The sequence below is a fragment of the Chiloscyllium punctatum genome, chromosome 26, assembly GCF_047496795.1.
Source record: "Chiloscyllium punctatum isolate Juve2018m chromosome 26, sChiPun1.3, whole genome shotgun sequence".
Taxonomy (NCBI): Eukaryota; Metazoa; Chordata; class Chondrichthyes; order Orectolobiformes; family Hemiscylliidae; genus Chiloscyllium; species Chiloscyllium punctatum.
The window spans coordinates 52,026,564-52,049,220 of NC_092764.1; the positions used below are offsets into that span (position 1 = coordinate 52,026,564).

Genomic DNA, 22,657 nt, shown 5'->3' on the forward strand with positions numbered 1-22,657 from the left:
TGAGCTGCCAGAGGAAGTGGTGGGGGCTGGTACAATTGCAATATTTAAAAGACATCTGGATGGGTATATGAATAGGAAGGGTTTGGAGGGATATGGACCAGGTGCTGGCAGGTGGGACAGTGGCTCAGTGGTTAGCACTGTTGCCTCATAGCACCAGGGTCCCGGGTTCGATTGCAACCTCAGGTGACTGTCTGTGTGGAGTTTGCACATTCTCCCCGTGTCTGCGTGGGTTTCCTTCGAGTGCTCCGGTTTCCTCCCACAGTCCAAAGATATGCAGGTTAGGTAATTAACCATGCTTAAAATTGTCAATTAGGTACATTAGTCAGAGGGGAAAAGGGTTTGGTTGGGTTACTCTTCGGAGGGTTGGTGTGGTCCTATTGGGCTGAAGGTTCTGTTTCCACACTGTAGGGAATCTAATCTAGGTTGGGTAGGGATATCTGGTCGGCATGGGCGAGTTGGACCAAAGGGTCTGTCTCCGTGCTGTACATCTCTATGACTCTATAACAGGCAGGTAAATCGACAGACATTTATCAGACTCCATGGGAATCATTGGGCTCCTCAAGTTCAAGTATGTACTCCATCTATGATTACCTCATTGCCAGTCCATTGTGAAATAATGGCATCATTATTTCAACGTAAGTTTCTATAATTGGTTCTATTGGGATTTTCATGTTTGCTTCCTACAGTTGAATGAAAAAGAGTCTTGTCATTTCGTTGGTTGGTTGGTCCTACCTTGCTCCCTTTGTTCTCCATACCTTTATCATTGTACACTGTTGAAACCCAGCATGACTTACAATTTTTCTTGATTTGCCATCATCATGAAAATAGCGTCTAGAGTAGTCAGGGTTGTACTCTTGTTTATCGATATTCTGAGACAATCTAACCTGATTAATTGACTTGAGCTTGGCCATGGTGCCTAGAGACAAAAGCATCAGCTTACTGCTCTTGAAGACTGCATTGTTGGGGTGCATGGGTCAGTTCAATAATGGTCTTTCTTTTTTAAGTTGATGCATTTTGTTCACTTTCCTGATCAACTCCTCAAACGTGAGGTCGTTCTGTTTGTCACATATTACCTGGGTAGTGATTTGACATGTAAAAGCAAAGTGGTTTTTGCATTTTGCTTTAAGAGGAAGCAACAGCTTTTTGTGCCATCTATGATGGCACTGACCACTGTAAAGACACAGTCCTTGCTTCATTTTTGAGCATTGCACATTTAAACTTTAGACTGTTCTGGCAAAAGGTTATTAAACAGTCCAGTTTCATTTCCAATAAAGTTGCTTCACAGTGCATACTCGATCAAGATGTAGAAGAGAACCTTTTGAAGCTGATCATCTATTGTAGCTATTGTAACTGCTGCACCTTCATCACTCATTACTCACCAAACAGAATGCAATAATATACCTTGTCTTGAATCAGACCACTTATCTATTGACGCAGATGAAATCCTTGTGCCCAATGTCTTTGCTTCCAAAGCACAAAATTTAAGCTTTTTCACAGGTTTAGCCATGTTTTTAGGGGTTGAATGTCCTTTTCACAGTGAGATTGCAATATTGAATGATGCCTTGCCTTGATTTTCTGGAATATGGTCTAACTCTGCACTCATTAGTTGGCATTGTCACATGATAAGCATGCATAACTTTGAATAATCAGGAACATCAGTTTACCACTGGGCTCTTTCCATTAGATTTTCTATTCCACTGACAGGAATTGACTGTCCAGAGACCTAGAATTCTTCACCCAAGCCCCTCTAGCTTTCTGATCCCTCTTCTATCTTTTAAGATTTTCCCTTTTAGAGACTTTTGGTCAACTGCACCAGTATTTCCTTTATCTGGCTTGGTGTTGAATTTTATTTTATAACGCTTCTGTGAAGAATCTTGGAATGGTTTAATGCATAAAAGATGCCATATAAAATTATTATTAATGAGTCTACTTCCATTCATTTTGTCAACATTAGGATTCAGACTTTTGTCGAGGGATTTTATATACACCGACATACCGTTTTTATTAATATTTCATAGGATGTGTGCATTTGGCAAAACTTGCATTTCATACCCATCCCTACTTTCTCTAAAACTGAATAGTTTGCACAGCTGTTTCACCTACTTTACTGTTTTCCCTGGAGTGGATGCTCAGGGGGGTGACCTTATAGAGGTTTATAAAACCATGAGGGACATGGATAGGGTGTATAGCCAATGTCTTTCCCCAGGGTAGGGCAGTCCAAAACTAGAGCATATAGGTTTAAGTTGGAGGGGAAAAGATTTAAAAGGGATCCGAGGGGCAATTTGTTCCACACAGAAGGTGAATTAAGGATGCCAGACTTCCTTTCTAATTATTGAACCAGATGGATTTTCAAGTTCGTCAGTAGTCACGGTCACGGTTGCTAAGGGCAGCTTGTAATTCTAATTTTATTAAATTCAAATTCCACCACCTACCATGGTGAAAATTGAACAGGTGCCCCCAGAACATGAGCCAGGGCTCTACGATAACAATCCGATAACATTGCCACTACAGCACTGTCTCTCACATTTGCATTGTTGGCAAAAGAGACAGCTAGGTAGTGGCTTCTGGGATTTATCCTCACTTTTCTTTATTTTTAGACTAGTTATATTGGAAATGTTGCAGCAAACTGATTTCTATTTTATGTCAACATAGATACTACAGGGTAACTTTGCTCCCAAATCAGTGCTGGGTGAGCAATGTGCGATCTACTTTGGTAGCAAGGTGGCTCAGTGGTTCTCAGTGGTTAAGCACTGCTGCATTACAGCATCAAGGATCCAGGTTTGATTCCAGCCTTGGGTGACTGTGCAAACTCCACACAGACATTCTCCCTATGTCTGTGTGGGTTTCCTCTGGATGCTCCAGTTTCCTCCCATGTTTCAAAGATGTGCAGGTGAGGTGGGTTAGCCTTGCTGAATTGCCCAGTGGTGTTCAGGGATGAGCAGGCTGGGTGGATTTGCCATGGTTAATGCATGGTTACAGAGCTAGGACAGGAGAAGGGTAGAATGGCCTTTTAATGGTTGGTGCAGACGTGTTGGGCTGAATGGCCTTGATCTGTACTGTAGGGATTCTGTGATAAGTTGTACTTGGTAATTATGATTAAAAACACTAAGGGCCGGTTTCTAAAAGACAAGGTTCTTGAGGGACTCTGCAAGATGGCGGTGATTCTGTAGAACTGCTGTGGACAGCTCTGCCGAACAGCCAAGGCATACTGGTGTTTTTGCCATCCCTGTCCAACCTATGTGGTGGAATTATTAGTTTAAAACCTTACAGAACACATATTTGTTAATATTTGGGAGTGGGAAGGATGCCAAAGGGAAAGGGAGCAAGCAAACAGCAGCAGGGAGGACACTCCCCTGCAGCACCTACAACACCAGAGAGAGCAGCAACAGCAGTCTCTCCTGAACCCCCCTGGGGACCTGACAGACTCACAGGAATTGGCTGTGGCGATGGAGAGACTTACCTTGAAAGTTGGGGTTGTGATTGAGGAGATCCGTGGGGAGATTTGTGCCCAGGTCCAACCTATCGCATCCATGCTGCAGAAGCACAAGCAGGAGATCCAGGGCTCAGGGAGCAGCTGGAGGAGGTGGAGGGTCGAACTAAGGCCTCAGAAGCTGTGATGGAGTCCTCATCCAGTCAGATCCAGGTGCTGGAGTGAGAGGTGCGGGCCTTGCGAGACTACATCGATGATCTTGAAAATCAAAGTTGGAGGATAAATCTCCGATTTGTCGGGCTCCCTGAAGGCGAGAAAGGTGAGCAGTCAGTCAGCTTCTTTGAAAGCTGGCTGCTGAAGTTTTTGGGCCTTCACTCGGTGTTTCTGGGCCTTCACTACAGATTGAAAGGGCTTCTCGGGTTACAATGCAGGGCCCCCGCTCGGTCCTAGTGCACTTCCACCCATATAAGGACAAGCAAAAGGTGATAGAAGCTTCTAGATTACTGGGTAAAGATCCACAGGCACTGCTGTACAAGGGGTCAAAAATCATGTTTTTCCAAGATTTCTCAGCAGCTGTAATTCGAAAAAGGAAGTCCTTCGATGAAGTTAAAAAGAAGCTGAGGAACCTGGGCATCCAATACTCCATGAGATACCCCACAGTGCTCCATTTCAGCCACGAGGACTCAGTTTATACATTTGACTCGGTGGATAAAGCTAAAAACTTTGTAGACACTTTAAAATAGTCAGACTGGCCTGATGAATATGGTTAATGTTTGTTCTGTCTTCCTTCTTTCCCCATGTTTTCCCTTCCTTTTTTATTCCTTTCTATCTCCTTAATAATTTCTTTTTTGGAAAAGAGGAAAAAAAATACTTGGAATAAGTTCCCTTTTTTTAATAACTGGATTTTCTGATGGGAAATTTTGTGGATGTTCTTTGTTGTCTACCCCTTTTTGTTTTGTTTGTTCTGTTTCTCTTTTAGTCACAAGTCAGGGTGACATGAAGCCAGGGATGGGTGGAGTGCTCATCCTGACTTTGTATTTCTTCTGTTGATTTTAGGATCATCTCCTTGTTTTTTTTCTGGCCTAAGGCTGGAGCACAGTCTGTGTTTGAAGGAGCTATGAAGGAGGAGATGGGTAGGGTGTGCCCGCTATGGGCAGGGGGAACAGTCTTTCATTCAAGGTTTTATAGTTGGTTTTCTTTGTGGTTTTTTTGGTAGGAATAGTTGTTCATAGTTATGATAGAGTAGATTTTGTATATATACTTCTTCAACTCTATGAATCTTTATTTACTTGTGCTCGGTGCTTTATAAGCAGGGTTCTCCCTCCCAGGGGTTCAAGGATCTCTGAAAGGGGATATGGCTAAGTGTCTTATTAAATGGTGCACATGGAACATCAAGGGAAGTCATTCGCCTGTTAAAAGGAAAAAAGTGCTTTCTAGCCTTAAGAGGGAAATGGTTGATATCGCTTTGTTGCAGGAAACCCATCTTGATGATGGGGAACACCTGAAATTACAACAGGGGGGTTATGGCCGCGTATTCTTTTCATCCTTTACTATTAAAAGTAGGGGAGTGGCAGTACTTATCCAGAAAAATCTTCCGTTCACATTATTAGAGCAGGTGAAAGATGAGCAGGGATGGTTTGTGATACTTAAAGCCCTGATACATGGGAGGAATATGGCATTTTAAATGTCTACTGTCCTCCGGCACATCCCCTCAAATTTTTGATTAGTGCTTTCTCTAAGTTGAGTGCTGTTAGAACATGGCACAGTGGGGGAGGGATTTTAATTGTCTTTTGGATCCAACAGTGGACAAGATGCCTTGTAGGCCCCCAACTATTTCTTTGCAGGCCGAGCAGGTGGTTGACTTATGCGAGGAGTTGGGGCTGGTCGATATTTGGAGATGTCTTCACCCTACCGGCAGGGACTTCACCTTTTTTTCAAACCCACACAAATGTCACATGAGAATTGATCTTTTTCTGGCTCCTTTGATCCTTCTGGATTCAATTATGGGTTGTAAAATTGGGAATATAGCTTTCTCTGATCATGCAGCGGTGTGTTTGGAGGTTAAGGCCAAGAGTGAGGGGCTAAGTTTACAGCACTAGCATTTGAAACCTTTCTCCTTAAGGATTCCTTGTGGAATACTTTTTGAAGGAGTTTCAGGAACTCTTGACTATCAACTCAGGCATGGTTAGTAGTCCATCTATGCTATGGGAGACCGCTAAGGCCTTTGCTGGTGGTTTAGCTATTTCCTATTCGGCTAGCTGGAAACGACAGAAGGAGGAACAGCAGCATCGAGTTGAGACGTGGTTGAAAGCTGCCGAGGCAGCACATTTTGTGCAGGGTTCGGTGACTAAACTACTGCGGATCACAGCCCTTGGGCTGCCTTGAATTCAATACTGACACAAAATGCAAAGAAAGAACTTGCTTTTGCTAGACAAAGGCTGTTCAAATATGGGGATAGGTCACGGAAGTATTTAGCGTACCTGACTAGGAAAAAACGTGCTCCCCCATCCATTACTGCAATCAGAGACAGCGCTGGGGTCCTTACATACGATGCTAAAAAGATTAATGAGGCTTTTCGGAGCTTTAACTCTGAATTGTATTGGTCTGAAGGTTGCAAGGACATGAGTGCTAAAATGGAGGTCCTTTTTAAGAACCTGGACCTCCCAGGGGTCACCTTGGACCTCTCTCCTTAATGCCCCCTTGACAGTTCAGGAAATACAGGTGGTGACTAAGCAACTTCAGAGTGGGAAAGCACCTGGCCCTGATGGTCTCCCAGGTGAGTTTTATAAGGAATTTATAGAGATTCTGTCAAGGCCGATATTGGAGATGTACAATCACTCCTATATGCATGAATATCTGCCACCATCTTTGAGAAAAGCTAATATTTCCTTAATTCTTAAGAAGGGGAAGGTTCCTGAGGTCTACTCTTAGGTCTACCGAATTTACCATCTTTAGACGGGCATGGGAAGAAACTATTTAATATTCTTGCATACTGTGCACGGAAGAATATTCTGATGAACTGTGTGTCTGACAAACCGCCGGGCTTGCTGGGATGGCAGAAATTAATTATGGAGCACATTCTCTTGGACTTTTTCACAAACATGGTGCACCACACAACAGACCATTTTTATAAGGCATGGCAGCCCTACTTGAGTTATTTGGATATAGATTTTTCAGCTATCTTAACTAGGGCATTTGTTCAACCAGGATTGTTAGATTTGTTGAGCCCTGGGCCCTGGAGGGCAGGGGTCACCTGAGTTAATACAGGTATATATACAATGCTCCTGTTCCTTTATTTGGGAGCTTTGCACCAAGCATAGCTGTTCTGTATTCTGTATTTTTTTTTTGATTTTGTTTTTGCTTTTCTTTCTTTTTTTGATCAGTGAGTTATTTACTTATTTATTGGTGTTGCTTTGCACAGTGTAATGGATTTGTTTTGTATTATAGGGCAGGTTAGTAGTTAGTAGACAGTAGTTGTATTGTAATTTGTATTTTTTTCTTTTTATTATACTGATATTTATTATTGATTGTATTTTTTCAATAATTTCATATGTTTGTAAAGTTAAAAAATTTGCTAATAAATACATTTACAAAAAAAAAGACAAGGTTCTCAGACCTTATGAGCAATGCAGATCCAATCAAATTTTAATCCAATCTCCATCCTCAGCTCAGCTAGCTACTTTCAATCAGCACCTTGGTAGATGTGTGGCCTTGGCCTTGAACTGGGGCTAGGGAGAAAAATAAACTGCCTGGTGTCACTGTTCTCATGCTCTGTATGTGATACTGGATTTGACTTCAATATCCCCATCATAGAAAACTTTGTCAAAACCCAATACTGCAAAATAAAATACTCAGGACAGTCAGACACATCTGCCAATAACCCCTTATGAGGAATCAACACTATCAAGAAGTTGGAATCAAAATAGGTGAGAATGAAAGTATCCCAAGTGAGCATATGGTAACTGTCAAACATGTTAATGTTTCCAGAGAACACTGTTCCACAGCCTTTTTGATAACATTAAAATTTAGTCAGTGGTTTTCATGCCTCAGTGAAATGTTACAGATTGTAATACAGCATGGAAACAAGCTCTCTGTCCCAACTCATTCAAGCTGACCAGGTTTCCTAAACCAAACTAGTCCCACATTTCTGTATTTGGCCCATGTCCCTTTAAACCTTTCCTGTCTATATACCTGTCCAAATGTCTTCTATTTGTTGTAACTGTACTCTCCTCTCCCACTTCTCCTGGCAGCTCGTTCCATATAACACCACCCTCTGTGTGAAGAAATTCCCCCTTCGGTCCCTTTTAAATCTTTTGCACTCTCGTCTTAAACCTATGCCCTCTGGCTTTGGACATCCCCCCACACTTTGATTCTTCACCCTATCTACGCCTGTCATGATCTTATAAATCACCCCTCAGTCTCCACTCGTGATGAAGGGCTTTTGCCCGAAACATCAATTTTCCTGCTCCTTGGATGCTGCCTGACCTGCTGTGCTTTTCCAGCACCACTCTAATCTTGACTCTAATCTCCAGCATCTGCAGTACCCACTTCTGCCTAGAAAAATGTCCCAGCCTATCCAAGCTTTTCTTATACTTCAAACTCAAAGACAGTGGCTCAGTGATTAGCACTCCTGCCTGTCAGTACCAGGTCCCTGGTTTGAATCCAGTCTTGGGTGACTGTGTAAGCTCCATATGGACATTCTCCCCGTGTCTGTATGGGTTTTCTCCGGGTACTCCAGTTTCCACCCACAATCCAACAATGCACAGGTTAGGTGGATTGGCCATGCTAAATTTGTCCTTGTTGAATCCAGGGATCTCCAGGCTAGGTGGATCAGCCATGGTAAAGCAGCATGATAGGGTAGGGGGCAGTAGGTCTTGATGAGGCGCTCAGGAGGGGAGGGGTTAGTGTGAACTTGATGGGCTGAGTGACTGTAAAGATTTTGTGGTGATACACTTTTTTTTTACTGACCTGCTGATCTGATTCTAGATTACATAAATAAGTTCTGCTCTTAAAATAATCTTTGAATTGAATGTTAAATCTGCTTAGAGACTATCACCACCTGGAGGGGGTGGCACAATGGTTCAGTGGTTAGCACTGCTGCCTCACAGCACCAGGGACCCAGGTTCAATTCCAGCCTGGGGCAACTATGTGGAGTTTGCACATTCTCCTTGTGTCAGCATGGGTTTCCTCTGGGTGCTCCACTTTCCTCCCACAGTCCAAAGATGTGCAGGTCAAGTGAATTGGCCATGCTAAATTGCCCACAGTGTTAGGGAAATGGGTCTAGGTGAGTTACTCTTTAGTTGGGTGAAAGGGCCTGTTTCCACACTGTAGGTAATTGTATCTAAATCACCATCTTTTTATATAATTCACATAGTGAAAGCAGGTCTGTGTCATGACTCTGATTAAATTTCAGTGTCAAATTTGTGATAATCCACGATTAACAATTAAAAAAAAACCTTTAATCCCAAATAGCCCTTCATCATAGCCAAAGACACGTGCAATAGATTTTCAACATTGAACAGGGGGCCCTGTTTTGGTACAGTGGTAGTGTCCCTACCCTGAGGGACTTAGGTTCAAGTTCCACCTGTTCCAGAGGTGAGTATTGACACCTCTGACCAGGTTGATTAGAAAAATAGCTTTTTCTAAAAAAAACCTCGTGCCTTTTCCAGGAGGATACGGTTCATATCTTATCAGAAAGCTGAAAAGCAATGTCTAAAGTCCAACAAGAGAAGTGAAGCTTTTGCTTGCGTGCAGACTGCGGGCACACCCGGACATACAGGATTACCGGACCTTGTAATGAACAAAAACACCTCTACATCAATGGATAAAGGGGTGGTGGGGAACACGGCTATGAGATGGGGCAGACTCTGGAGGCTGATTGGTCTCCTCCAGTCCCGGGGTTCCTTTTTAATGTTTGCATTTATTCCGAGACAGAAACGGTATTGAATGCATTTCAGTAAAATACAAAATGGGGCAATATATTTGTGGAGTCGGAAAAATTGAGGGCGTTCGGAACCGTTTAACCTGACTTTCAAGGTACACGGCGCGGGAAGCATTCCAGATGAGAATCTTGGTGCTAACAAAGCCTTCTGTCGTAGCGTGTTAGCTGTCAGTCTGATGTTTCAGAAATGTATCAGATGAACTGTGTTAGGGGGAGCTGAATGATTTGAATCAACATCTGTTCTCTGACACGGCGAATTGCTGGGCTTTGATCTGTTTAGAGGCTAGAAGTTCCTGGGAGAGAATTGATCTGTTTCTGACACCATCTCTCTCTCTCTCTCTCAAAGACTGGCCTGAACCTGCTCCGTGTGTCACTCTCCCTAATGTTGAAAGCAGAGCCAGTAGAAGGCAGGTTTAACGCCGGCTGCGGGGCACGAAGGGACTCTGTTAAAACTTCACTGGAGCGGACCCAGGTCAGAGAGAAGATTCTCGCTCGCTGTCATTTCAAATGGGGCGAGATTTGGGGTCGAAATAGACGGCAGATGAACTAAACGTTTCCGCAGAAAAGTGAAACACTTCGGGCAGCCAGAGACCAAAAGATTGCTATGAGGTTTCTGGAAAATTAAGCCATAAATGATTTCCGACAAAGATGACTCCACCTGGAGGTTGTACAAATAGGTAGGCATCAGCGATGGCGACGCGTGGCTGTAGGTTTTTTTTTAAGAAACGTGAATTAGATTATTCCTGGCAAAGACAAGCAGGTTAAATCATTAGTGAGCGGGGGTTTTAGATTGAACAGGGGGTGTTTATGGGTGGAGGGGAACACAAAACATGCATTCTGCAGGGACTGGACTCGCGTGGAGGTGGGTTCAGGACATGCAGAAGTCAAGTGGTGGCACTGTTTGGCAAAAAAGGCAGACTTCGGACCACGTGAAGCGAGTGGAGGCTGATTTAAAAGCTGACATTGAACATCGGCCGCCCCTCAGTATCTCTCAAACTTCGACCGCAAGCAAAAGACTTTCTTTGCTCCTGGGTCCCTGGATGGGAACCGCTTAGACCGGCCCGTTGTTCTTGTTAAGGAGCCACGGCCATAGATGAGCACGATGCCTCTATTAAGTCATAAAGCAACTATTTTCACGTTGTTTTCTGCCTGTACGGCCGGCTGCCACTAAGGAACTTGGAGCGTGGCTCCATCAGTGAGGAGCTGCCGGGGGGACTCTCGTTGCCGTGGAGGGGGGGGGGGGGGGCTCTTTCATTCTGAGGGGAGGGGGCGGACTTGGTTGTGTTGCATGTGCGTGTTTTTATTTTGGTTTCCCCCCTCCCTCTCAGAGCATCCCCACGTTTTCTCCCGCGAGGAATGATGAATAAGCAAATCCTGCCCGATCGCAAGCTGGCATCTGTTGCTCCCATGAAGGAGTACAACAGCGTGGACGCGAAGGACACGGAGTTGGTGTTGGTGAAGGAGCGCAATGGGCTACAGTACACCAACACTGCCATCATCAGCACCGCGCCCCCCTTCACGGCCGCTGAGCCAGACAGGGAGACCTGGGGCAAGAAGATCGACTTCCTACTCTCTGTCATCGGCTTTGCCGTGGACCTGGCGAATGTGTGGAGGTTCCCTTTTCTCTGTTACAAGAACGGAGGCGGTAAGTGAGACTTTCCAGGACCCCCTCCACCCCTCACCCAAACACCCACACCGTCCGCTTTCACTTTGACATTGAAGGTTCGCACCGCCGCTCCCTATTTTTTGTTTTTTTTTGTAGTGGGGGGGGGCGGAATTGTCTTTTTAAAATTGCAATTCTTGTCAGCTTCAAGTCAGCAGGGAATACAGTAAACTGGAATAAAAAGGGCCATTATATTTAAACATAAGTGAATCTTAATGCATCTGGGAGCGAGTGCAGACACTGTGGGCCGAATGGCCTCCTTCTGCTCCGTCACCGTTCTGTGGTCGAGGGAGTTCCTGACCTACAGGCTGTGGAGACCGCGGTGGGTTGAGGCGCAGTGGTAATGTCCCTCCCTCTGGGTTAGAAGATCGAGACCCCAGCCCTACCTGGCCTAGAGGCGTGGAACAACCTTCCGAGCAAGTTGATAGACATACCCAGGAGGCGTGTGCCCACCTCAATACCCGGGTGATCGGCGTCTCTGCCGTTTCTTTCCGAACCTACGCATTCTCCTGAGTTATCTGTTCGCTGGGAAGGAGCGAGCTGATGGAATCTGGTTCTTTGGGATTGCATGGAGAAACTGAATAGGTCCTGGCAGAGAGAAAGAACCTCTCTCTGTCTTCCCAGATCCTGTCAGACTTGTGTTTTTGTGTGTGTTTTAGGGCTCCAGCACCCGCAGTTCTTTGTTTTAGATTACTTTGTAAAGGATTACTCTTTTTTTTTGACCTTACTGATAAACGCCTCCTTGCAAATGCTGTGTTTTCCTCCGGGACTGGGAGTAGATGTCCGAATTTAACACAAGCAGTTCTCTGGTGTACAGAGCAACCTGAGCAGGACAGGGAGGGCCAGGCGAACAATGGGAATCTCGGTCCATCTGATGTTTCACTGAAATGATGGGTTTAACTTTACTGAGCTCTTTTACAGCAGGTTTGACCCGGGCTAAACGGGAGGTTAGTGCGCTTAGCAACCCCTGCTTTTAGTAACGCGCTCTTTCTCCCAACTCGGCACAGAAACTGTTTGTTCTTCCTGTTTTGTAGGTGCGTTCCTTATCCCCTACTTGTTTTTTCTGCTGATCGCCGGAATGCCTTTATTTTACATGGAGCTAGCATTGGGCCAGTACAACCGAGAGGGTGCAGCCACTGTCTGGAAAATCTGCCCCATCTTCAAAGGTGAGCACTTTATTTGTGCGGCCTGATTGCTGTCGAAGTTACTAAGACTGTGGGCTGTGGGCAGGGGGGGGGCGGAACGATGCTCTTGGCGACACGAGGATGGTCTGTCACGCACACAATTACACTCCGAGCTGCACATCCGTAGGTGAGGATAAAGGCAGGTGTTAATATCGGTCTGCGGCTGGCCACTAACTTTATAATAATACCGGGCCGTGCGTTCTTATATCTTTCTTCAGAATAATGGCAGAGAGTGAAATGTTTCGCCAGGCTGACGATAAGTTGTCTCCATGCTATGGAATCTTTCAGTGGGTTCCTGTACTGGAACAGGAACACTCACTCCTGCCTCCACCCCTCTCTCTCTCTCTCACTCACACACACACACACATACACGCAGAATAGTATGGTCTAGACTAGGCCGGCCACATCTCGAACTGGCATTACTTCTCTACTTCCTCACTCTGAGTTTACATTTTTGTTTTCAATTGAATTCACAACTTAAAAGTGTCAGAAATTAAAGACAATTAATGGCCACCTATTTGAAACTGAAGAAAGCATTGGCTATAGTGCAACCCCCCCCCCCCCCCCCCACTTTGTTATCAAACCCCTCATAATGTTGACCTCATTCATAAACAGGTCTGGAACTCATTGATCAGAAAAATAAAAATTGCAGGCAGGTATTCAATGATAGGCTTGAGCAAAATTCCTCCAGCTGAAAATTTGGCTCAGCCCAGTTTACACGGCCTCCCTTCATGGAGCTAAGGTGATTACTTTTTAAAACTAAAATTCCATAATATACAGTCATTGTGGCTATCCAGCAATTTGTTATCCATCTCTAATTGTCATAGAGACTGCTATTGAGATACCTCCTTGAACCACTAGTCCATCTGTGCAGGTACACCAATAGAGATGTTAGGGCTTTGGATTTTTATTCAGTGAAAGATCACGTAGTATTGAGTCAGAGGGGAATGTGCAGATGGCAGTTGTTCCTATGCACCTATTGCCCTTGTCCTTCTGTGTGGTAGAGGTCTAGAGTTTGGAAGGTGCTGTCGAAGGACCCTTGGGAGTTGCTGCAGTACATCTTCAGGATAGTACCTCCAGCTGCTGCCATGTGTTGGTGGTGAAGGGAGTGAAATTTGAAGGTTGTGGATGGGATGCCAATCAAGCAAGCTGCTCTGTCACGTTTTTGAGGGATGTTGGAGCTGCGCTCATCCAGGCAAGTGAGGAGTTTTCAAACACACTGCTGATTTGTACATCGTAGATGGCTTTGAGAAGTTGAGAATTGTTACTCGTTACAGAATTCCTATTTCTTGCAGCTGCCTTTATATTGAATGGCAGAGCAGGCTGGAGGGGTTGAATTGCCTACTCCTGCTCCAATTTCTTATACTTATTTTCATAGAATCCCTACAGTGTAGAAAAGAACAACTCAGTCCCACCCTATCCCTGTAACCCTGCATTTCTCATGGCTAACCCACCTAAGCAATGCATCCCTGGACACTACGGGCAATTTAACATGGCTAATCCACCTAATCTGCACATCTTTGGACTGTGGGAGAAAACCAGAGCACCCAGCAGAAACCCACGCTGACACAGGAAGAACATGTAAACTCCACACACAGCCACCCAGTGGTGGAATCGAACTTGGGTCCTTGGCACTGTGAGGCAGCAGTGCTAACTACTGAGCCACTGTGCTGGCCTATATAGGCATTTTTTTTTAATATGGCAAGACAAGTGCAGTTTCTGTTTAATGTCAATCACTAGGATATTGACAGTAGAAGACCACTAATAGTTATGTCATTGCATGTAAAGAGGAGATGGTACACTCTCATGTCGGAAATGTCATGACCTGATGCTTGTGTTGAATGAATGTTAATTACTGCCATCAGTCCAGGCCTAAATGTTGTCCAGAGTTTTCCATGTATTGGCAAGGGCTGGGCTGTTTTCTTTGGAGCAGAGAAGGTAGAAAGGGGATCTGACTGATGTATGCGATTATGAAGGGCATGGGCAGGGTGAACAAAAAGCAGCTGTTCCCCTTGGTTGAAGGACCAAAATAAAAGGCAGGAGGTTCAGAGGGAAGTTGAAGAAAAACCTTTCCTGCCAGAAGGTGATGGGCGTAAGGAATGCACTGCCTGTGAGATTAGTTGAGCAGGGAGCCCTCACAACCCTTTCAAAAAATAGAATGAGCACTTGAAGTGTCATAACACTCAAGCCTGTGGTCTCAGTATGCAATAGGCAGTCGTATTTTTTTGGTGGTACAGACTTAATCAACTGAAGGGTCCGTTCTGTACTGTATGATTCTGTGACTGCTTCAGTACCTAGGTAGCTGTGATCGGTGCTGTGTATCGTGCGATCATCAGTGAACATGCCCACTTTTTCCCAGATATGGGAAGGAAAGTAATTGAGGAAGCAGCTGAAGATGTTTGAACCTAGGACACTGCCATGAGAATATCCCAGAACAATGTCCAAGGACTAAACTGTCCAACCACATCCTTTATATTGAGTATGGCTCTAACCAGGGAAGAGTCCTCTTCCTTACATCCACTGACGTTAATTTTGCTAAGGCTCCTTGGTGCCTTATGGAGTCAATGCTGCTTAGATGCCAAGGACAAAGACTCTCTCTTTCTCTCTAGAATTCATGTCTTATCCATTATTGGGCCAGGACCGTAATGAAATCCTGTACTTCTGGTGTGGTCTTTGAAAAACCGTGAACCTGGTTTCAGCGAACAGGTTATTGTGGACTAACTGCCACTTGACAGCACGATTGACATCATTGAAACATAGAATCCCTACAGCGCAGAAAGGACCATTCAGCTCATTGAGTCTGTACTGACCCTCTGAAGAGCATCCCCCCCCAAACACAAGCCCCCACTCCATTCCTGTAACTCTGTATGGGTGTTTTGCCATGGCTGACCCACCTAACCTGCATACCCCTGGACATCATGGATCAATTTTTAAGCATGACTGTTCCACCTAACCTGCACATCTTTGGACTTTGGGAGGAATCTGGAGTACCCGGAGGAAACCTACACAGACATAGGGACAACATACAAACTCCACATAGATGGGTTAGAATCTAATCTCTGGTGCTGTGAGGCAGCAATGTTAACCACTTTGCTACCCATCCTCCATCCCTTTGTAGGTGATTGAGATACAATTGATGGGATGGTAATTAACTGGAATGGCATACATTTTGTGGACAGAATGTACCTCAGCAATTTTCCACATTTCTGTGTGAGAGCATCTTGGCTAGGGATTCCGCTCATCTGCTGTGTATTTTCCATCCCCCCAGACCTCCCCTCCACTGAGGATGAATGATCAGTCCTCAGTAAAGGCCTTACCTTCATGCTATTATGCTCCCAGATCAACAAATTCAACATGCGTAGTGACATCAAAAGTTTCTTCTGCTGCCTCCAGCTCCATGCCTACTTTTTCCATCAGGACTTTCACCTACCTTCTGAGGATGCCTTCGCCCACCTCCAATATACCCCATCCATTTGGACACCCTGTGCTGGCTGTTACCCTCCCTCGATCTCTTCATTTTCAACTGCTGCTGAGACATTGACCGTCTCAAACTGTTCACTCCTCTCACCCATTCCAACCTCTCACCCTTGCAACACACAGACCTCCACTCCAACCCCAACCTCACCATCAAACCAGCGGACATGGTGGTGGGGGGGGGGGAAGATGCTGTGGTAGTATGGCGCACTGATCTCTACACCACTGAAGCCAGGCGCTAACTCATAGACACCTCCTCCTACAGCCCCCTCAACCACAACCTCATCTCCCATTATCAAACCATCATCTCCCTGACCATCCACAACCTCATCACCTTAGGGAATCTCCCATCCACAACCTCCAACCTTATAGCTCGGGAACTCTACACCACCTGGTTCTACCTCCTACCTAAAACTCCTAAACCAGACTGCTCTGGTTGACTCATCATCTCCACCTGTTCCTGCCCAACCAAACATACCTCTGCATACCTTGACACCATCCTGTCCCCCTTGGTCCAGGATATCCTCACTTACATTTGGGACACAACCCATGCTCTCCGCCTCCTCCAAGACATTTGATTCCCCAGCCCCCAATACCTCATCTTTACCATTGACATCCAGTCCCTGTACACATCCATCTGCCATGATGATGGCCTCCAAACCCTGCATTTCTTCCCCTCCTGCCGAACCAACCAATACCCTTCCACATACACACTCATTCAATTGGCTGAACTGATCCTCACCTTCAACAATTTCTCTTTCAAATCTTCCCACTTCCTTCAGACCAAAGGGGTAGCCATGTGCACCCATATGGCACCCAGCTATGCCTGTCTCTTCGTCGGGTACTTGGAACAATCCATCTTCCACAGTTACATTGACACCATTCCCCAACTTTCCCTCCGCAACATCGATGACTATATTGGCACCACCTTGTACTCCCACAGGACAGTTGAACAGTTCATCAACTTCATGAACGCCTTTCACCCTGTCCTCAAGTTCAACTGGATTATCTCGGACACCTCCTTCCCCTTTCTGGACCTCTATCTCCATTTCAAGCAACCAACTCAACACAGACATCGAGTTCAAACCCACTGACTCCCACAGCTACCTGGACTACATCTCCTCCCACCTCCCCTCCTGTAAAAAGGCTATTCTTTACTCCAAATTCCTCAGCCTCTGTCACATCTGCTCTCAGGAGGACCAATTCCACTCCAGAACATCGCAGATGGCCTGCTATTTCAAGGACTGCAATTTCCACTCCCATGTGGTCAACAATGCCCTCCACTTCCCACACCTCCGCCCTTGAACCCCACTCCTCCAACTCCTCTGGTCCGCACTTCTACCCCAACAATCTTGGGATACAACATGTCATCCTCCACAATTTCTGCCACTTACAATCAGACCCCACCACCAGAGATATATTTCCCTCTCCACCCCTTTCAGCATTCTGCAGAGACCATTGCCTCTGTGACTCCCTCGTTAGATCCATGCCCACCAGCAACCCACCCTCCACTCCTGGCACCTTCCCTTGCCACTGTAAGAGGTGTAAAACCTGTGTCCACACCTAATCCCTTACCTTCATCCAAGGCCGCAAAGTATCCTTCCACATCCAGCAGAGATTTTCATGTACATCCAAAGACCTCATCTCTTGTGTTCATTGCTCTCGATGTAATCTCCTCTACATTGGGGACACAGGATGCCAACTTTTGGAATGTTTCAGAGAACATTTCTGGGACACATGCACTAAACAATCCCACTGCCCTGTGGCTGATCACTTCAACTCCCCCTCCCACTCTGCCAAGGACAGGCAAGTCCTGGGCCTCCTCCACTGCCAATTCCTAGCCACCTGATGACTGGATGAAGAGCACCTTATCTTCTTTCTGGGGACCCTCCAGCCACACAGAATCAATGTCAATTTCACCAGTTTCCTCATCTCCACGCCCCCCCATGTTATCCCATAATCCATCCCCTCCCCCCTCCCCCCCAATATTCCTGATGAAAGCTTATGCTCGAAATGTCGACTCTCCTGCTCATCAGATGCTGTTTGACTGGCTGTGCTTTTCCAGCACCACACTTTTTGATTCAGCTAGTCCTGGAGCACAAGTTTTCAATATATTGTCAGAATGTTGTCGGAACCCATAGCCTTTGCATCATTCAGCCATTTCTTGATATCATTTAGAGTGAATCAAATTAGTTAAAGAGTGACATCTGAGTTGCTGAGGACCTCAGGAAGTGATTGATATTCATCATGGGCGACACGGTGGCTCTGTGGTTAGCACTGCTGCCTCACGGCACCAGGGTCCCAGGTTCGATTCTAACCTTGGGTGACTGTGCAAACTCCACACAGACATTCTCCCCATGTCTGTGTGGGTTTTCTCCCGGTGTTCCGGTTTCCTCCCACAGTCCAAAGGTGTGCAGGTCAGGTGAATTGACCATGCTAAATTGCCCGTCATGCTAGGTGCATTATTCAGAGGGAAATAGGTCTGGGTGGGTTACTCTTTGGAGGGTCAGTGTAGACTGGTTGGGCCGAAGGGCCTGTTTCCACAGCGTAGGGAATCTAATCAAAAAAATATCTAATCGACTTGACTGAATATGGTTGCTAATGTTTCAGCCTTGTCTTTCACACTGAAACGTTGGGGTTCCCCCATCATTGAGAATATTGGTTAGCTGTCCTCCTCCAATGAGTTGTTTTATTGTTCACCACTATTCAGGACTGCAGATCATTAATCAGATCTGCTGGTTGTAGAGTCATTTAGCACTGCCTATTGCACATTGATTCTGCTGTTTCGCATGCAAGAAGTCCTGTGATGTAACCTCATCAGATTGACACTTCATATGTACCAATGCTGGTGCTGCTCCTGACATGCCCTCCTGTGCTCTTCATAGAATCAGGTTTGATAATTTGGCTTGAAAGTAATAGTAGAGTGAGGGCCATGATGTTATAAATTAGAGCTCTGTTCTACTGCTGTTGTTGGTCCACAGTGCCTCATTGGTACCCAGTCTTAACTTGTAGATCTGTGCAAAATCTATCCTATTTAGCACCATAGTAGAGACACACAAAATATTCAATGGTATACTCTGTGTGAAAATGGGACATTGTTTTCCCAAGATTGCGCAGTGGCCTCTCCTACAATACTGCCACGGAGAGGTACATTTTACAGGTAGATTGATGAGGACTAGTCTTTTTATAGTTCTCTCACCACCTTCTGCAGGCCTAGTCTAGAAAATTTGTCCTTCAGGAAGTGACTAGAGTTAATGCCACAATTGTTCCTCTCTCTACAGATGTTGACAGACCAGCCGGGTTTCTCCAGCACTCTGTTTTATTTCACAACATTAACCTGTTGTCTCACTCTTTGAAATCTGTGATTCCAAAGCAGAGTTCTGTTAATCGATTTTATGCTGTCTTGACTGTAATGTGGATTAAATTGTTTTAAATATAACACTAAATGAAATGTAGATTTGGAAGTTAATAAAAATACTAAAGCCATATAAAATTAATTGCACTTTGATAATAGATTTGAGAGATTTAGTTGGTTTCGACAATAGTTACTCTAAAACAATAATCACAGTTTGAATTAAATCTCTTGGGGTAATGCACACTCTTTCCTTTTGACTATTAGTGAAACAATTTCTTAAGAATATGATATACAGTAGATAAATTTTAAACAGCCATTCAAAAACAACAGATAAAGCAGGCATCTAATCCTTTCGCACAATCCCTTGCCTATTTCACAAATAACCAAAACACAAATTACCTCTGCAGATTTATGAGTTAGAATATAGAGTTATGGGCTATCAGGTTCATTTTTCTCATCAAGAAAATTGTTGGCATCCGTTGTAAGCTCCCAACTCAGATGTACATTCAAAGCGATACCTTTTATCTGAAGTTAGGATGAGCAATCAGCCTTCTTGTTCTTGAGGTCATTTCCTTAAAGCTCCCTGGCAAATTACCAGACATGAAGGGGTTAAATATTGCACAGGGGAGAGACCAGTTGAAACCCAGACCATATAAAACTGGATAAATGTTCATCTTAACACCCGCAGTCCAGTATTCTGAATCCAGAATTTGGAACTGATCTCTCCTCAGCATTCGGCTGGAATATCACTCAGCACCTTGTGGCATACAGTTCAAACGCTATCACTCAGCCAAGAGCTTGATTCACAGTTCTTGTTTGAAGTGTTTAGCTTTACATCTGAAAATTCAAGTATACTTCTAGTGTAATTAGATGTGCTCAAAGCAGATAATGAAATTTGAAAGGTTGTTAATTTGCAGAGATGTTCCTTCTGTTAGTAAGAAATGTACCCATTTATTTATCAACATGCATGTCCATCAGAGCAATGAAACCATGGATACTTGGTTTGTGCAATGTTTTGAAATATTCAGGACTGCTACGTTTTTTTATTAGGAATGTAAGTTACAAACCTAAATTTTAAGTACCATGTCTTAAATATACTATAGCTGGTTATCAAAGTGAATCCTTCATTAAATGTTTGAACAGATTTTTCTAATCTCTAGAAACACTTTAGCTCATTCCTGAATATTTTACTCATAGTAAAATTTTCTGTTCCAGTATCTCCTGATACTTTGGAGGATAAATGTAGGTTGCAGCACTGAGTAACAGCCTTGAGATTTCAAAACTGGCAAGATTCCTTTCAGATTGATAACTTACAGGGCAGAGTTTGCAGCCCTCTCCTTCCCTAATCAACATTTTGGCGTTAGATTCATTTTAATTTTGTGAAGAATTATTTTTTTCCCTGTTCCTCCTTTGGAGAGAATCCACTTGAATACATGAGGACTGGGAACAGGGGATTTCCTGATTGCCCGAAACGTCGATTTCGCTGCTCATTGGATGCTGCCTGAACTGCTGTGCTCTTCCAGCACCACTAATCCAGTATTTGGTTTCCAGCATCTGCAGTTATTGTTTTTACCTCATCCAGCCCTTTAGTCTGTTCTGTCATCCAATAGAATCATGCCTAATCTGCTTTTAACTCGATCTATCCCGGTGGCTCTATGTCTCTTAAGACATTTTCTAACAAAGATTTACTGACCTCAGAATTAAAATTATTAATTAAAATAGAATTTATTGCATTTTGTGCAACAAAGGTCCACACCTCTATGACGCTGTGTGAAAATGTGTTTCTTAATTCTTCTTTTTAGCCTGGCTCTGATTTTGAAATAATGCCCCTTTATCCGAGATAATATTTGAAAAAATATTATCTGGCTAGTCTTTCAAATTCAAAAATCATCAGTAAAATCATTTTACCATCATTTATGTCCCAGAGAACATTAGTCTAGTTTATATGATCTTTCCTCCGGTGCTAACTCTGGGATACCTGAATTTCCATTACATGCCTTCCAAAGACCATGTATCGCTTCTTGAATGTGAGGCCCAGTGTGTTCCAAGCTTTTGTATTGAAGTACCAAAACTGTCCCACCTTTGTTTCTGGCCCTCTAGTTATAATGGCTTGCATGGCATTCGCTTTTTCATGAATTTTAAGCACTTGGCTAAAATATCTGTGACTGACATACCTACACCCCTTACTTAATTTTGGACCTCCACTGTTGCATTTCACCATTTACTTGCCACATTGCAGCTTAGATGGATGGTGCAGCCTTATTTTGGGGGTTGGGCATGGCACAATGTCCTAAGGTATTTAGTCAGCCATTTTGTTTGAACTTGCTGCTGTTCAAATATAAATGGCAATGCCTGGCACACCATTTGCTTCCCGCAACGTTAATTCCATAAGTGGTACTGCGGCCCAGTCCCAGACATGTTTCTTGCTCAGAATTCAGGCCATCCAGCTGTTAAAATCGCAGATACAGATCATCATATTTGCTGTAGTAACTAATTTACAGCTGAAGTGTTGAATGGTTAAGGCATTGTGTCTGGCCTCATCATTTTTGGATACGCAGCAAAAACATTAGGCAGGATTCTTGCAATCCAGTAAGCCCATGCTATAAAAATGTTGGTGATGATAGTGTCACATCAACCATTATGCACTCCACAGATTCTCTACATTCAATTTGTAGGCTTACACATAAAAATAGCTAGACATTTATATCTGTCCATGGTATGGCTATGAATCAGTGAGGATGTTCAAGAGGAAAAACAGGAGGAGATTATGGAGAAAACTATTAGGTATTATAATTCTGTTGCAATTCTTACATATTTCCATTTGCTATTTTTAATGTTTAAAGTTACAGATGCTGAAAACCACTCCATTGACTCTTTTTAAGAATAAAAGTTTGATAGTAATAGGGGGTTTTGAATAAGACTGCCTTCAATCAATACTAATAGACATACATAGAATTATTCTAAATTTTCTTTTGATTAACTGCAGATAAGTTTTAGTGAAACAGAATGTCTTACTGGGCATGGTCATACTGTCATAGAGTCATAGAGGTGTACAGCACGGGAACAGACCCTTCGGTCCAACTCGTCTATGCCAACCAGATATCCCAATTCAATCTAGTCCCACCTGCCAGTACCCATATCCCACCAAACCCTTCCTATTCATATGACCATCCAGATGCCTATTAAATGTTGCAATTGTACGAGCCTCCACCACTTCCTCTGGCAGCTCATTCCATACACGTACCACCCTCTGCGTGAAAACGTTGCCCTTAGGTCTCTTTTATATCTTTCCCCTCTCACCCTAAACCTATGCCCCCTAGTTCTGCACTTCCCAACCCCAAGGAAAAGACTTTGTCTATTTCTCCTATCCCTGCCCCTCTTTAAGGTCACCCCTTAGCTTTTGACACTCCAGGGAAAACAGCCCCAGCCTGTTCAGCCACTCCCTATAGTTCAAATCCTCCAACATCCTTGTAAATCTTTTCTGAACCTTTCAAGTTTCACAACATCTTTCCGATAGAAAGGAGACCAGAATTGCATGCAATATTCCAAAAGTGGCTTAACCAATGTCTTGTACAGCCACAACATGACCTCCCAACTTCTCTACTCAATA

The 22,657-nt window shown here is 44.2% G+C and overlaps 1 protein-coding gene across 4 annotated transcripts in view; it reads left to right on the forward strand.

The window, feature by feature from the left end:
- Positions 1–9,335: 9,335 nt before the first annotated feature.
- slc6a2 (solute carrier family 6 member 2) overlaps positions 9,336–22,657 on the forward strand; it is a 177,319-nt gene continuing 163,997 nt past the window's right edge. Inside the window, exons 1-4 of one of the 4 annotated variants that reach the window (XM_072547392.1) lie at positions 9,336–9,466; positions 9,718–10,048; positions 10,700–11,016; positions 12,069–12,200. In XM_072547392.1, coding sequence (XP_072403493.1) covers positions 10,020–10,048; positions 10,700–11,016; positions 12,069–12,200 — 478 coding nt within the window. In that variant the 5' untranslated portion in view covers positions 9,336–9,466; positions 9,718–10,019. Of the gene's footprint in view, positions 9,467–9,592; positions 10,049–10,301; positions 10,567–10,699; positions 11,017–11,597; positions 11,982–12,068; positions 12,201–22,657 lie in introns of those variants that run through there. The other 3 variants (XM_072547393.1, XM_072547394.1, XM_072547395.1) reach the window with 3 other exon arrangements.